General features: G+C 39.9%; 1 protein-coding gene across 3 annotated transcripts in view; it reads left to right on the top strand.

Moving 5' to 3' along the window:
* The window catches only part of LOC128589810 (CD302 antigen), a 190,133-nt gene that overhangs the window by 4,737 nt on the left and 170,176 nt on the right, over nucleotides 1-15,220 (top strand). For all 3 annotated transcript variants that reach the window (XM_053596509.1, XM_053596507.1, XM_053596506.1), the window contains exons 2-3: nucleotides 592-963; nucleotides 12,687-12,857. In XM_053596509.1, the coding sequence (XP_053452484.1) occupies nucleotides 592-963; nucleotides 12,687-12,857 (543 nt within the window). The remainder of the gene's footprint in view (nucleotides 1-591; nucleotides 964-12,686; nucleotides 12,858-15,220) is intronic.

Below are 15,220 nucleotides of genomic sequence, written 5' to 3'. Positions count from 1 at the left end.
TTAGGAAAGGAAAGGTCTGGAACATACAGTGAGAATGAAACATTGTTTTTTCATGAAATGATTTATGCAGCTATAGTGGCTTCAGTGTATGCAAGACAGAAATGTGGTGCCAAGTAGGCTCAGGACATTTTTCATTCACGCTAAACCACCTGTCTAAGGAAGATGAACATTAGGGGCTTCTTTATCTTAGTAAATGGGGGGAGGTCTTTAATAGCAATAACACACATGCTGCTCTAGTTGCTTTACATGTATTTAGCTCATTTCATCCGCGTATCCACCATATGAGGTAGGCACTGTTTTACAAATGAGAAAACTGAAGCACAGAAGTTAATGATTTGCCATGATGACAGGGCTAGAAAGTGGCAGAAGCAGAATATGAACCCAGCAGACTAGCTTTGGAGCACATACTCTTACTCCGCAGGCAGCACCGCCTCTCCAGCCACCACTGTTCTCATACCGCGCCTAGTAATTACACCTTATAAAGTTCTGAAGGGACAGTGCAGTGTGCTCAGATTCTCCCCAGCAAGCAGGAAGCAAGGCACGTGATTCAGAGTCCTAAACTATCTTCCCTCACTGTCTGTCTTGACTCAGGCAATGATCCATTCACCATCATCAATGCAAACACAAGCCAATGCATCAAACCCCTGTCCAGCTGGATAGTAGCAGCGGACTGTCTTGAAACTGAAGACATGTTATGGAAGTGGGTGTCCCAGCATCGACTTTTTCATTTGCAATCCCGGAAGTGCCTTGGCCTAGACATTACTAAACCCGAGGATTCTTTGGGATTGTTTAGCTGTGACTCCAGTGTTATGCTGTGGTGGAAGTGTGACCACCACTCAGTGTATGGTGCTGCCCAGTATAGGCTGGCTCTGCAGAGCGGTCATGCCATAGCAACTACTGATGCATCTGATGTCTGGAAGAAAGGAGGCTCGGAGGAAAGCCTCTGTGACCAGCCCTACCATGGTGAGTACTGGGGAGGGACTTTGACCATTTGCTGTGTGATTGATAAAGGTGGCACTGAACATTCACAACTGTGTAAAATAAAGTTACACATTTATTGTACAGTGAATGAGTTATTCAGTTCCGGATATTGTGAAGTTACTTGAAGCTACATTCTTACTACACACCTGTGAGGCAGGTGGTATGTGCCCCCCACCCCTTTATAGGTAAAGCTAGGAGAGGTTAAGTGCCTGTCAGAGGTCACACAACCATGGTGTGGTAAACCTGAGATGTGAAATGTACCTGATGCCTGGGGCACATGTACTTGCTATGGTGACATTCTGAACCCTAGAGGAAAGGAAACATTAGATTAATAAGGAAGGTTGATATAGGCCCAAAGTGAAATAATCAAAAAATTCTGATTTTATTTTGAGTTTAAAAAGAAAGAAAAATGTATTTTTCTTTGCCTACAGATTTTTAGATAATGAGAATATTTTGAATTTCATGTGGGTTTATTTATTTTCGTCTTTGGCATGTCAATCACACTTTAATGTTTGTATTTATGATCTAGCATTTTAAGAGTGGACTTTTTCCTATATTATTTCCAAAAATAAGTAGATGACTATTGCTTTGGGGGGAGCTGATCATCAACTCGCTCTGAGTCTAGAGACTGGATTGCAACTAACTCCCAGGTTTCAAAAGAATGAGTACATTTATTTTATAACCACTAAGTGTAATAAGTTATCACCCAAGTACATATTTTTCATTATGCTGCTCTAAATTACATAAAGTATTAATCTATCACGTTATCTAAGTCCTGTTGTCTTAACCTCACCTTTCTGTACGTGCTTGCATAACATTACAGAGGTTTTCTTCTCTTAAAGCTCATTTAAGCTAAATTTGGCCTTAGACTCAGGATAACAGCTTCACCCCCATCATTCCCATTACCTGTATAAGTTTTTCTCCTGGAGAATCTCTATTTCCCAATAAAGATATAAGAAATCTGAGAATGGCAGGTTCTGCTGCTGGGGAGAAATACTAGAGAATTAGAGATGGGCTTTCCTTTTCATCAGTCCCCAACTTTGGAGTAGTTGAGAAATCTGTTTCTACTAGCCAGCTTCCTCCTCAACAGAAAGTGGTTGCTTAAATGTAAACCAGTTGCTTTCTGGATACCACTTCATGGCAAGTTTAAATTTTGTGCTAAAAAAGCCTTTCTCTAACTTGGCAACTAAAAGAAAACACAGAACCAAACAAAATGCCTTTTGGCCTGGATTTAACTTGCCTCATTGTATTTGTCCAAAGATCAGAAAATGTCATTTTCTTGGCAAGACTCTTTCAGAACGTTTCCTGCCCCTCATTTCTTTGAGTTGCATCATTGTAATCTTAAACTCCCTCAGTTCCCAACTTGTGTTTATCTCAATATAACTGGTTTTCTTTTTTACCCTATGTGTTCTATTTGTGCATTCATAATGTTCTTCTGCAAAGGGTATCCATGGGCTTCACACAGATGCCAGAGTGATCAGTGCCATAAAAAGGGTTAAGAACCCACCAAGAGCACCAGCTAAGAGACCTAAAGAGTGCCACCAGCATAAAGACATAAAGTCTTTTGTCTTTCTTTTTTACTTTTTTATTGTTAAATCATAGCTGTGTACATTAGTGCAATCAAGGGGTCCAGTGTGCTGGTTTCATATACAATCTGAAATATTCTCAGCAAACTGTTCAACGTAGCCTTCATGGCATTTTCTTAGTTATTGTATGTAGACATTTGTATTCCGCATTTAGTAGGTTTCACCTGTACCCATTCTAAGATGCACCATAGGTGTGGCCCCACCCATTACCCTCCATCCACCCTGACTTCCCCCTCCCTTCCCCTTCCTTGGCCCTTTCCTCATAGTCTTGTGCTATAGTTGGGTTATAGCCTTCATGTGAAAGCTATAAATTAGCTTCCTAGTAGGGCTGAGTACATTGGGTACTTTTTCTTCCATTCTTGAGATACTTTGCTAAGAAGAATGTGTTCCAGCTCCATCCATGTAAACATGAAAGGGGTAAAGTCTCCATCTTTCTTTAAGGCTGCATAATATTCCATGCTATACATGTACCACAATTTGCTAGTCCATTCGTGGGTCGATGGGCACTTGGGCTTCTTCCATGACTTAGCAATTATGAATTGGGCTGCAATAAACATTCTGGTACAGATGTCTTTGTTATATTGTGGCTTTTGGTCTTCTGGGTATAAACCTAGTAAAGGAATTATAGGATCGAATGGCAGGTCTATTTTTAGGTCTCTAAGTATTCTCCAAACATCCTTCCAGAAGGAACGTTTTAGTGTGCATTGCCACCAGCAGTGTAGAAGTGTGCCCTTTTCTCCACATCCATGCCAACATCTCTGGTTTTGGGATTTTGTTATGTGGGCTACTCTTACTGGGGTTGGGTGATATCTCAAAGTAGTTTTGTTGTTGTTGTTGTTGTTGTTGTTGTTGGGGATTCATTGAGGGTACAATAAGCCAGGTTACACTGATTGCAATTGTTAGGCAAAGTCCCTCTTGCAATCATGTCTTGCCCCCATAAAGTGTAACACACACCAAGGCCCCCCCATCCCTCTTTTTGCTTTTCCTCCCCCCCATAACCTTAATTGTCATTAATTGTCCTCATATCAAAATGGAGTACATAGGATTCATGCTTCTCCATTCTTGTGATGCTTTACTAAGAACAATGTCTTCCACTTCCATCCAGGTTAATACGAAGGATGTAAAGTCTCCTTTTTTTTTTAATAGCTGAATAGTATTCCATGATATACATATACCACAGCTTGTTAATCGATTCCTGGGTTGGTGGGCATTTAGGCTGTTTCCACATTTTGGCAATTGTAAATTGAGCTGCAATAAACAACCCTGAGATATCATCTAACCCCAGTGAGAATGGCCCACATCACAAAATCTCAAAATTGCAGATGCTGGCATGGATGTGGAGAGAAGGGAACACTTTTACACTGCTGATGGGACTGCAAACTAATACAACCTTTCTGGAAGGAAGTATGGAGAACCTTCAAAGCACTCAAGCTACACCTCCCATTTGATCCTGCAATCCCATTACTGGGCATCTACCCAGAAGGAAAAAAATCCTTTTATCCTAAGGACACTTGTACTAGACTGTTTATTGCAGCTCAAAGTAGTTTTGATTTGCATTTCTATGATGATTAAGGATGATGAGCTTTTTTTCATGTGTTTGTAGATCATGGGTCTGTCTTTAGAGAAGTTTCTCTTCAAGTCCCTTGCCCACCCTGAGATGGGATCAAGTCCTTTTCTTGCTAAGACGTTTGAGTTCTCTGTGGATTCTGGTTATTAGACCTTTATCAGAGGTATAACCTGCAAATATTTTCTCCCATTCAGAGGGCTGTCTGCTTGCTTTACTTACTATGTTCTTGGCTGTGCAGAAGCTTTTTAATTTGATCAGGTCCCAGTAATGTATTTTTGATACTGCTTCAATTGCCTGGGGAGTCCTCCTCATAAAATATTCACCCAGGCCGATTCCTTCAAGAGTTTTCCCTACACTTTCTTGAAGTATTTTTATAGTTTCATGTTTTAAGTTTAAATCTTTTATCCAGTGACAGTCTATCTTAGTTAGTGCTGAAAGGTGTGGGTCCAGTTTCAATCTTCTATAGGTTGCCAGCCAGTTCACCCAGCACCATTTGTTAAATAGGGAATCTTTTCCCCTCTGAATGTTTTTAATTGGCTTGTCAAAGATCAAATAACGGTAAGTAGCTGGATTCATCTCTTGGTTCTCTATTCTGTTCCAGACATCTACTTCTCTATTATTGTGCTAATAACATGCTGTTTTGATCACCATCGATTTATAGTACAGTCTCAGGACTGGTAGCGTAATTCCTCCTGCTGTGTTTTTATTGCTGAGTAATGTTTCGGCTATTCGAGGTTTTTTCTGATTCCTTATAAAACGAAGTATTATTTTTTCAAGATCTTTAAAATATGACAATGGAGCTTTAATAGGAATTGCATTAAAATTATATATTGCTTTCGGTAGTATAGACATTTTAACAATGTTGATTCTTCCCAGCATGAGCATGGTATGTTTTTCCATTTGTTAACATCTTCAGCTATTTCTTTTCTTAAAGTTTCATAGTTCTCTTGGTAGAGATCTTTCACGTCCTTTGTTAGTATACTCCCAAATATTTTATCTTCTTTGGCACTACTGTGAAAGGAATAGAGTCCTTGACTGTTTTTTCGGCTTGGTTATTGTTGGTATATATAAAGGCTACAGATTTATGGGTGTTGATTTTGTAGCCTGAGACATTGCTGTATTCTTCAATCACTTCTAAAAGTTTTGTAGTAGAATCCCTAGTGTTTTCCAGATATACGATCATGTCATCTGCGAAGAGTGAAAGTTTGATCTCTTCTGACCCTATGTGGATACCCTTGATCGCCTTTTCTTCCCTAATTGCAATGGCTAAAACTTCCATTACAATGTTAAAGAGCAATGGAGACAAGGGGCAACCTTGCCCGGTTCCTGATCTAGGTGGAAATGATTTCAATTTAACTCCATTCAATATGATATTGGCTGTGGGTTTGCTGTAGATGGCCTCTATTAGGTTAAGAAATGTCCCTTCTACACCAATTTTCTTAAGTGTTCTGATCATGAAGGGATGCTGGATATTATCAAAAGCTTTTTCTGCATCAATTGAAAGAATCATATGGTTCTTATTTTTTAGTTTGTTTATGTGCTGAATTACATTTATATATTTACATATATTGAACCAGCCTTGAGACCCTGGGATAAATCCCACTTGGTCGTGGTGTATAATTTTTTTGATGTGTTGTTGGATTCTGTTTGTTAGGATCTTATTGAGTATTTTAGCATCAATGTTCATTAGTGATATTGGTCTAAAATTTTCTTTTCTTGTTGGGTCTTTCCCTGGTTTGGGGATCAAGGTGATGTTTGCTTTGTAGAATGTGTTGGGTAATATTCCTTCTTTTTCTATATTTTGGAAGAGGTTTAGTAATATAGGTACTAGTTCTTCTTTAAAGGTTTGGTAGAATTCTGATGTAAAGCCATCTGGTCCTGGGCTTTTCTTTTTAGGGAGATTTTGTATAGTTGATGCTATTTCAGAACTTGATTTAGGCCTGTTCAACATTTCCACTTCGTTCTGGCTAAGTCTTGGTAGGTGGTGTACTTCCAGGTATTGGTCGATTTCTTTCAGATTTTCATATTTCTGAGAGTAGAGTTTCTTGTAGTATTCGTTAAGGATTTTTTCAATTTCTGAGGGGTCTGTTGTTATTTCATCGTTACCATTTCTGATTAGTGAAATTAGAGATTTTACACTTTTTTTTCCTCGTTAGGTTGGCCAAAGGTTTATCCATTTTATTGATCTTTTCGAAAAACCAACTTTTGGATTTATTGATCTGTTGTATAATTCTTTTGTTTTCAATTTCATTTAATTCTGCTCTGATTTTGGTTATATCTTTTCTTCGGGTTTGTGGTTGGAGTGTTCTTCCTTCTTCAGTTGCTTGAGATGTCCCATTAAGTTATTAACTTCCTCTCTTTCCGTTTTCTTGAGGAAGGTTTGCCGTCATACAAATTTCCCTCTTAGGACTGCCTTTGCAGTATCCCAGAGGTTCTGGTAATTCATGTCTTGATTGTTGTTTTGTTCCAAAACTTTGGTGATTTCCTTCTTAATCTCATCGATAACCCATCTATCCTTCAGCATAAGGTTGTTTAGCTTCCATGTTTTTGTATGGGTATGCAGGTTCCTGTTGTTATTGAGTTCAACTTTTATTCCATGCTGGCCTGAGAAGATGCAAGGAATAATTTCTATTTTTTTAAATTTGCTGAGGTTCGATTTGTGGCCTAGGATGTGGTCGATTTTGGAGTATGTTCCATGGGCTGATGAGAAGAATGTGTATTCAGTTTTGTTGGGATGAAATGTTCTGTAGATGTCTGTTAAGTTCAGATGTTGATTGGTTAAGTTTAAATCTAAGATTTCTTTGCTTAGCTTCTTTTTGGAGGATCTATCCAGCACTGCTAAAGGGGTGTTAAAATCTCCAACTACTATGAAACTGGAGGAAATCAAGTTGCTCATGTCTGTTAGAGTTTCTCTTATAAATTGAGGTGTGTTCTGGTTGGGTGCATAAGTATTAATAATTGAAATCTCATCATATTGAGTATTACCTTTAACAAATATGAAGTGTCCATCCTTATCCTTCCTTATTTTGGTTGGTTTAAAGTCTATTGCGTCTGTGAATAGGATTGCAATGCCTGCTTTTTTCTGCTTTCCATTTGCCTGGAGTATAGATGACTATCCCTTCACCTTGAGTCTATATTTGTCTTTTAATGTAAGATGCGATTCTTGTATGCAGCAGATATCTGGCTTGAGTTTTTGTATCCAGTCAACCAACCTGTGCCTCTTTAGAGGACAATTTAAACTATTCACATTAATCGAGAATATTGATAAGCCTTTCAAGAGTCCGGTGGACATTTTTAGTCCTTTTGCAACTGTGGAAGTTGGAATTTGATCACAATTTTCTGGGTGGGTTTACTTTTGTGGTGTAGGATTATGCTGGTCTTTACAGAGCATAGGTCTGAGAATATCCTGGAGAGCTGGTTTAGTTATGACAAATTTCTTCAACATGTGAATGTCATTGAAGTATTTAATTTCTCCGTCATAAATGAAACTCAGTTTAGCTAGGTACAGGATCTTGGGTTGAAAGTTATTTTGTTTTAGGCGATTAAAAGTCGATGACCATCCTCTTCTAGTTTGAAAGGTTTCAGCAGAGAGATCTGCAGTTATTCTAATACTCTTCCCCTTGTAGGTGATGGTTTTCTTTCATCTGGCAGCTTTCAGAATTTTCTCCTTCATATTAACTTTAGTGAAATTGATTATGATGTGTCTGGGGGATGACTTATTTGGGTTGAGTCGTGCTGAAGTTCTGAAACTGTCTGGTACTGAATTTCAGAATCTCTTGGCATGTCTGGAAAGTTCTCCTTCATCATCTCATGGAGAAGAGACTCTGTGCCTTGTGAAGCCACTTTGTCGCTTTTGGGGATCCCTATAAGACGAATATTGGTTTTCTTCGAATTATCCCAGAGCTCTCTGAGAGAGTGATCTGTTTTTGCCCTCCATTTCTCTTCCTCTTTGAGAGTTTATGAGTGTTCGAAAGCTTTGTCTTCAATGTCAGAAATCGTTTCTTCTGCTTGCTCCATTCTGTTACTGAGGGATTCTACTGTGTTTCTCAGATCTTTGAGGGTTGCAACTTCTTGTCTCAATGTGTCAAAATCTTTGGTCATTTGGTCTTTGAATTTGTTGAATTCTTGAGATATCTTTTTGGTTACTGCTTGGAATTGTAATTCAATCTTACTTGCTATCCAGATTCTGAATTCGATTTTTGACATCTCAGCTATTTGTTTGGGCATGGGATCTTGTGCTGAGTCTGCCCCATTGATCCTTGGGGGAGTCCATCTACTCTGATTATTCATATTGTCAGAGTTTTTCTGTTGATTTTGCCTCACGATTGTTTTTCACCATTGTCTCTGGCTGTCCTCAGAGTTGGAGAGGTGTCTCTCCAAGATTAGACCCCAGTGGGATCACTCTATTGTTGCTGGATCTTTGTAGGGAGTGACCCTGTGAAGTTCCTCTGTGGCTGCACCAGTCAGGGAGTTCTGGTTGTGGAAGCAGCTCTGGAGTGTGACACACCCAGATCCAGCAACAGGGCGGGAGGTGGTGCGCATGGTTCTGGGAGTGCCTGGTGCCCAGTGACTTTGTCACAGAGAGCCCAAGGCTCTAGCAGTCTCTGGCTAGGAGAAGGCCTCTGCGCAGAGGCAGGGAGGGCTCCGGAGGGCACGCAGCTACCAGAGTCCCTGGCCAGATGACTGGGCCAGTGTGGAGGCAGGGAGGGTATAGGAGGGAAGACGCAGGGTTGCGCGCCTCCTGGAGTTCCTGGTCAGGGCATGCAGAGGCCCACAGGCACGGGGCGTGGGTCGAAGTTCGCGGTACAGCTCTTATGGATGTCCGGGTGGTGCCAAGCCCAGAAGTTTGAGGTTGCTATGAGCTGTGACACCAGGGCACTCTACGCAGGGCAACAGCCCAAAGCTCCAGTGTGCCAAAACCGGTCTCACTCTGCCCCTGAGGGTTAAGGCTGTAAGGCAGCTCAGTCCCCACCTTTAGGTTGCTCAGTCACTAGCTTACTAGCTCCTGCCCTATCCTTGCTCTTGCAACTGCCTCTGCAACTGCTTGCCAGGGCAGTTCTCTCACAATGGCTCCCTGCGGCCCACTGCCGAACACTATTAGCTCCATCCAGCTCAGCGGCTCAGTCTGGGGCCCTAGACAATGCCCAACGTTCTCCGCACTCATTCTCAAGCTCTCCCCAGAGGCAGTTCAACTGAGTGCCAAGTCCAAAAACATCGAAACAGTTCACAGGTAAGGCCTTTCTGGTTTGCATTCTCACTGCTGCTTGTATTTACGGCTGCCAGTGGGATTCGCTCGTTAGAACACATGCAACCACTTGCCAGTTTTCCACTGTTTTTGTCCTCCTCTTGGGGTCCAGAAGTCCCTTGCTGACTCTGTGTATCCTCAAAGGGATGATTATAGGTAGATCCCACCAGCCAGAGATGCCTAGAGTCTTATCTCCCCAGACTCACTGTGCCCCATTGCAGGGAAGCTGTTACTCGGCCGCCATCTTGGATTGTTCCAGGCATAAAGTCTTTCTTGACATTTTCAAATGCAATATTTGCAACACCAAAAATTTTTTAAAGGCATATTTAGGTTAGCAAGGCATACCTCTGGTTTTACTTTGCACAGAGGCTAGATAACTGGTACCATGTAACGCCTACCTATCAGAATCAGTGAGTCACCCTAGAGTTTTCCTCCTTTGCTTTCCCAACATTCAGATATTATCAATTATTAAATCCTGGCAATTCTACCTTTTAAAATGTATGTATGTCCCTTCCTGTTCTTAGGTTAGGGACTGCTGTTGAAGTTAGGGACTTTCTCTAAGACTGCTGTCTCAGACTCTTGATACCGGTCCCTCCCTCATTGCCTTCTTAGCTAGAAGTTTAGAAATAAGAAAGATAAAGTACCTGAGTTCCAACAAAGTGAAGTCCATGGGTAGCCAGATTGAACAGCAAAGCCAGGGCTCAAAATCAGGATTCCTTTCCTTAAATAATAGCTTCTTTACTTCTCCATTGGCTTTTGCAGTACAAAAAATGATTTACTTCTAATGGAAGAACATCTATTTATCACCATGCCATGGGTTGCCTTTCACCCCCTCCTGTGCGAGTCATGTTCATCCCAGAGAAAACTTAAGCTGTTATAAATTCTACAATTGAATTGCTTTTTTATTAGAACCCAGTTATGCATTTATATCATTAAGATATCTTGACCTTCCTAGCACTTTTCAAATTGTGAATGTTTGGTGAATCATGCAGAGAAAGGAACTTTTGGTGGAAGGGTGGCTGTAGAACTATCTGAACTTCTGCGCAACTCTTAGAAGGCTGCCAACCTCTTTAACCATGGAAGCCATTAATCTGCTTGTTTTCCTCTCACAAATGTATGCCAATCACATAATAAGCTGTTGTTTTAAGGATATTAGCATCATAAATTCACACATTGAGAGAAGATTCCTCTCAGGAAAGCGTGCCTTACTAAGGAAACTCAGGGGATTTAAGAGATCCAGCAGTAGCAAAGAAAGTGTGGGAATAAACTGTTAGTGAGTAGTTAGCATAATTTAGCTACTGCTTTTGTAGATATCTTTGTATGCTTCCCAGTCTTCAAGGAATGTTGTGACTAAGAGGTTTTTGTTTGTTTGTTTGTTTTTGAGACAGTCTCACTTTGTTGTCCTTAGTACAGTGTCATGGTGTCACAGCTCACAACAACCTCCAGCTCTTGGGCTTAGGCGATTCTCTTGCCTCAGCCTCCCAAGTAGCTGGGACTACAGGCATTCGCCACAACTCCTGGCTACTTTTTGTTGTTGTTGCAGTTTGGCCAGGGCCAGGTTCAAACCTGCCACACTTGGTATATGGGGCTGGTGCCCTACTCACTGAGCCATAGTAAGAGAGGTTTTTTAATTGAAGCCCACCATAGAGCTATGAAATCTAACTCAAAACCTGAGGAGCCACCCAAGTTGTCCTTGTATGTCGAGGACTCTAATCTCATTCTGCCTATTCTCATCTCTGTCACTTACAGACCAATATTTTATGTAACTACTCTGCAAAAATAGGGATTTCACAAATAAATATAATTCTTCCCCTATAATCACACAGGTTTATGGTAAAGAACTAGTGAAACAAATGTACATTAAAGCATTTGATATTCCAAGAAATAGAGGTTTTAGAAAAAAATCTGATGATTCTATTAAGTAATAGTCCCTGAACACAGTCCCTCTTAGTATTGTAATATTGTAAGAGAAATTGATGGTGCGATATTGGGGGATTTTGGTGTGGTTAAAACAAAAGCATAGATAATAAGCAGGACCCTTTTGTAAGGTCATCATATTCCTGAGCAGAAGAACCCTTTTCAAAACCATTTATATGACGTAGGAAAACAAAACCAGTGATCCTTAAAAGATTGTTTGCAAAGAAAAGCATCCAGATTATTCTTACCTTTTGCTATACTGCTACTTAATTTATTCAATACTGTTAAATTAAGTCTCACACTTGAACATTTAAGAGTAATAAAGAATATAGAATTAAACACTGTCCATCTTAAGCACACTTTTAAACAAATCTGTGAAACATTTTAAGGGACCCTAATACCTTGGAAAAGGGTGGTAAGATCTGATTACCATGCTTTATCTAATAGCCATTATTTGACCTGATGATGACCGGAGTATTAACCAAATTGAGAATATGCAAAAAGGTGATAGAAATAGATACAGGGTTAGTTCTATAAAAACACCTTTCCAAAAGAACTATTTTCGACATGAGTATTAAGCACTTTCTCTAGCATTTCTAAGCATATTTAATGTTGGTATTGCTTTTCAGCTGCTCTCCAGGTACCAGGGAAAATAATTAAAATAAAACCTATGTCCATTACCTCATTGGCCAACAGCTGGTCCCATGACTGTCCTATTGAAGCTGTTCTTCTTTCATGTCCCAAATTACAGTGCCCTCTCTTTCCCCAAGAATCTACTCAGAGATTCAGTGGTTCTTCCTCTCACTTCCTCAAAACCCACGATCTCAATTCTATCTCCAGTCTCTAAACAAGGGGACTATGTGTCCATCTCTCTAACTCCAGAGGTGGTTCCAAAGTCCACAGCCACTCTCAGTGATTTCAAGGTATTTTTCTGGTCCCACACTTAGTAAAGAAAAGAAAATAGAGCTAAGTTTAATATCCGGCAGGGTGTCCTTTCTGGTGAAACACTGTGCCACCCACAGCAGATTAGTAGACCCTTGCTTGACCAAGCCAGACTCTTTTAGCTTTTCATCACCACAATAAATGAAGCTTTTCTTAGATTATCTCACTGAGTCCTGTTCCCAGTGTGCAAATACAGAAACTAAGGCTAATCGAGATTGGAAAGCGTGCCTGATGCCACATAGTAGGTCAGAACAGGAGCCAGAAGTCAAGTCCAGACCTAAATCATCAGCATCCATGCTCTTCACTTCCACTCTAGGCAGCTCAGATATCGAATTCTCGTAAGTGAAAACAACAATCTTTCTTTAAAAACAGCTTTAGAAATGTGCTAACTGAAGCTGGTTGTCAGGTTTTTAACTCTCTCTTCCTCTACTCCCTCTCCAAACCACAGAGATCTATACCAGAGATGGGAACTCCTATGGGAGACCTTGTGAATTTCCATTCTTGGTTGATGGGACATGGCATCATGAGTGCATTCTTGATGAAAATCATAGTGGGCCATGGTGTGCCACCACCTTAAATTATCAATATGATCAAAAGTGGGGCATCTGCTTAAAACCAGGTATGTATGGGCTAGTAAACTTTATATGTGAGAAGAGAGTATTATTTATTTATTTATTAATTTGAGACTGGGTCTCACTCTCACTTAGGCTGAAGTGTAGTGTCACAGTGTTAGCTCACTGTAACCTCAAAGCCCTCATGCTCAAGCAATCAGCTCAGCCTCCTGAGTAGCTAGGACTATAGGCATAAGCTACTTGGATCTGGCTGAGAGTGCTGTTTATATGATGCAAAATGGAGAAGAAATAGTTCAAGATGACTCAAAGGTGACTGCAATAAATATTATCCTAAATAAGGAGTGTGTCTTTGGAGAAAGAGAAGTAATGTGTTACTATGAATTTGCTTTCAGAAACAGGTCAGGAAGAGAACCAAGACAGACGGTGTCGTGGAAGACAAAGGAGGAAGCATTCAATAGCAGACACCTCAGACAGGGGAAGTGGGCAAAGCATGAGCAGTTAGGAAATCGCTGCTGTCAGAGCACTAATAGGAGCAGAAAGAAGCTGGGTTGTAGTGGACTGAAGCATGGACAGGAGGAAGTAAGCCTCCTAAGTTTCATGGAGAAGAAAAAGAGAAACTTAGACAAAATTATCACAAATGCACATAGTTTAAAGATTTCAATTGGTGCCACTGTGATTCTAGAATCAGGCAATACATGATTCCATAAAATAGAATAATGTAAGTATTCCAGGTAGCCAAGCAGAGGAGGGTGGCTTTGTAGACAAAATAAGGCTTGAAGAAAAAGGAAACCAAAAAGCAGATTGGTCATTTCAAAGTTACTTTCCCTGCAAGACAGGACAGGGAGACAGAACAATAGAAAAAGGACTAATTGCTTAACACCAGGTGATTGCAGGTTAAGAATTAAAACAGAGGAGATTTTATTATCATGTTGATTGAAACTGGCCAATTTGCCAAATTAAGCTGTTATCTTTCTCTCCTGATTTATCACAAGGCCAGATATTATAATAGTTGAGTTTTGGTTTGGTGATATGGAACTTGGATAAGCTGCCTTAAGACCGCATGTCTTCTAGGTCCTTAAATGTGGACTTTTGACTGAATCCAAAATTTACAGAAAAAATCCTAGATTTATTTAAAAAATAAAGTAGAAATATAAAAGATGAACAAAAAAAAATAATAAAAATGGAAGGATTGTAGAAAATAGAAGCCTGCATGTTCCCTACCCCTACTTATGGCCTGAAGCAAAGAATGGGAGACAGAAGAGACAAAATATCTCTGACTCTCTCAAAATCAGTGATGTTGTTCCCTCTGCCATTCCTGTGTGTTGGCCAGAGCACTTAGTTTCTACTTCCTTCTTACTAGAAGCAAACTATTCAGGGTGTGCTAAAGAATTCACTGTTCTTGCTGTCCAACACATTCTATGAAGCAAATATTACCCCAATAACAAAACCAGGAAAGAAGCCTACAAGAAAGGAAAACTACAGGCCAATTTCACTAATGAATATCAATGCAAAAATACTCAATAAAATCAATAATAACAATAGAATACAGCTACACATTAAAAAAATTATACATCACAATCAAGTAGGCTTTATCCCAAAGATGCAAGGTTGGTTTAACATGCAGATCCATAAATGTAATTCACCATATAAACAGAAGCAAAAACAAAGACCATAATTCCCCCTCAATACATGCAGAAGACAGCATTTGAAAAATTCAGCATCCTTTTCTAACAAGAACGCGTAAGAAAATAGGCATAGATGGCACATTTCTTAAACTGATTGAAGCCATCTATGACAAACCCACAGCCAATATCATATCAAATGGAGTAAAACTGAAAGCATTTCCACTCAGAACTGGAACCAGACAAGGATACACACTATCACCACTACTATTCAACATAGTTCTGGAAGTTCTAGCCAATGCAATCAGGCAAGAGAAGGATATTAAGGTCATCCAAATGGGGGAAGAGGAGGTCAAACTCTTGCTCTTCACCAATGATATGATCTTGTATTTAGAAAACTGCAGAGACTCAACCATAAGACTCTTGGAAGTGATCAAGAAATACAGTAATGTCTCGGTATAAAATCAGTGTCTACAAATCAGTACCCTTTGTATACACAAATAATAGTCAAGTTGAGAGGCAAATCAAAGGTACAATACCTTTCACAATCGTTTCAAAGAAAATGAAATACCTGAGATTATATCTATCAAAGGAGGTGAAAGATCTCTACAGAGAGAATTATGAAACTCTGAGAAAAGAAATAGCAGAAGACATTATTAACAAGTGGAAGAACATACTATGCTCTTGGCTGGGAAGAATGAACGTTGTTAAAATGTCTATGTTACCCAAAGCAATCTAAAGACTTAATGCAATCCCCATTTACATAACAACATCATACTTTGAACAAC

Source organism: Nycticebus coucang, chromosome 7, assembly GCF_027406575.1.
Source record: "Nycticebus coucang isolate mNycCou1 chromosome 7, mNycCou1.pri, whole genome shotgun sequence".
Lineage (NCBI taxonomy): Eukaryota > Metazoa > Chordata > Mammalia > Primates > Lorisidae > Nycticebus > Nycticebus coucang.
The sequence above is the reverse complement of the archived record's forward strand: the minus strand, read 5'-3'. Positions and strand labels throughout refer to the sequence as shown.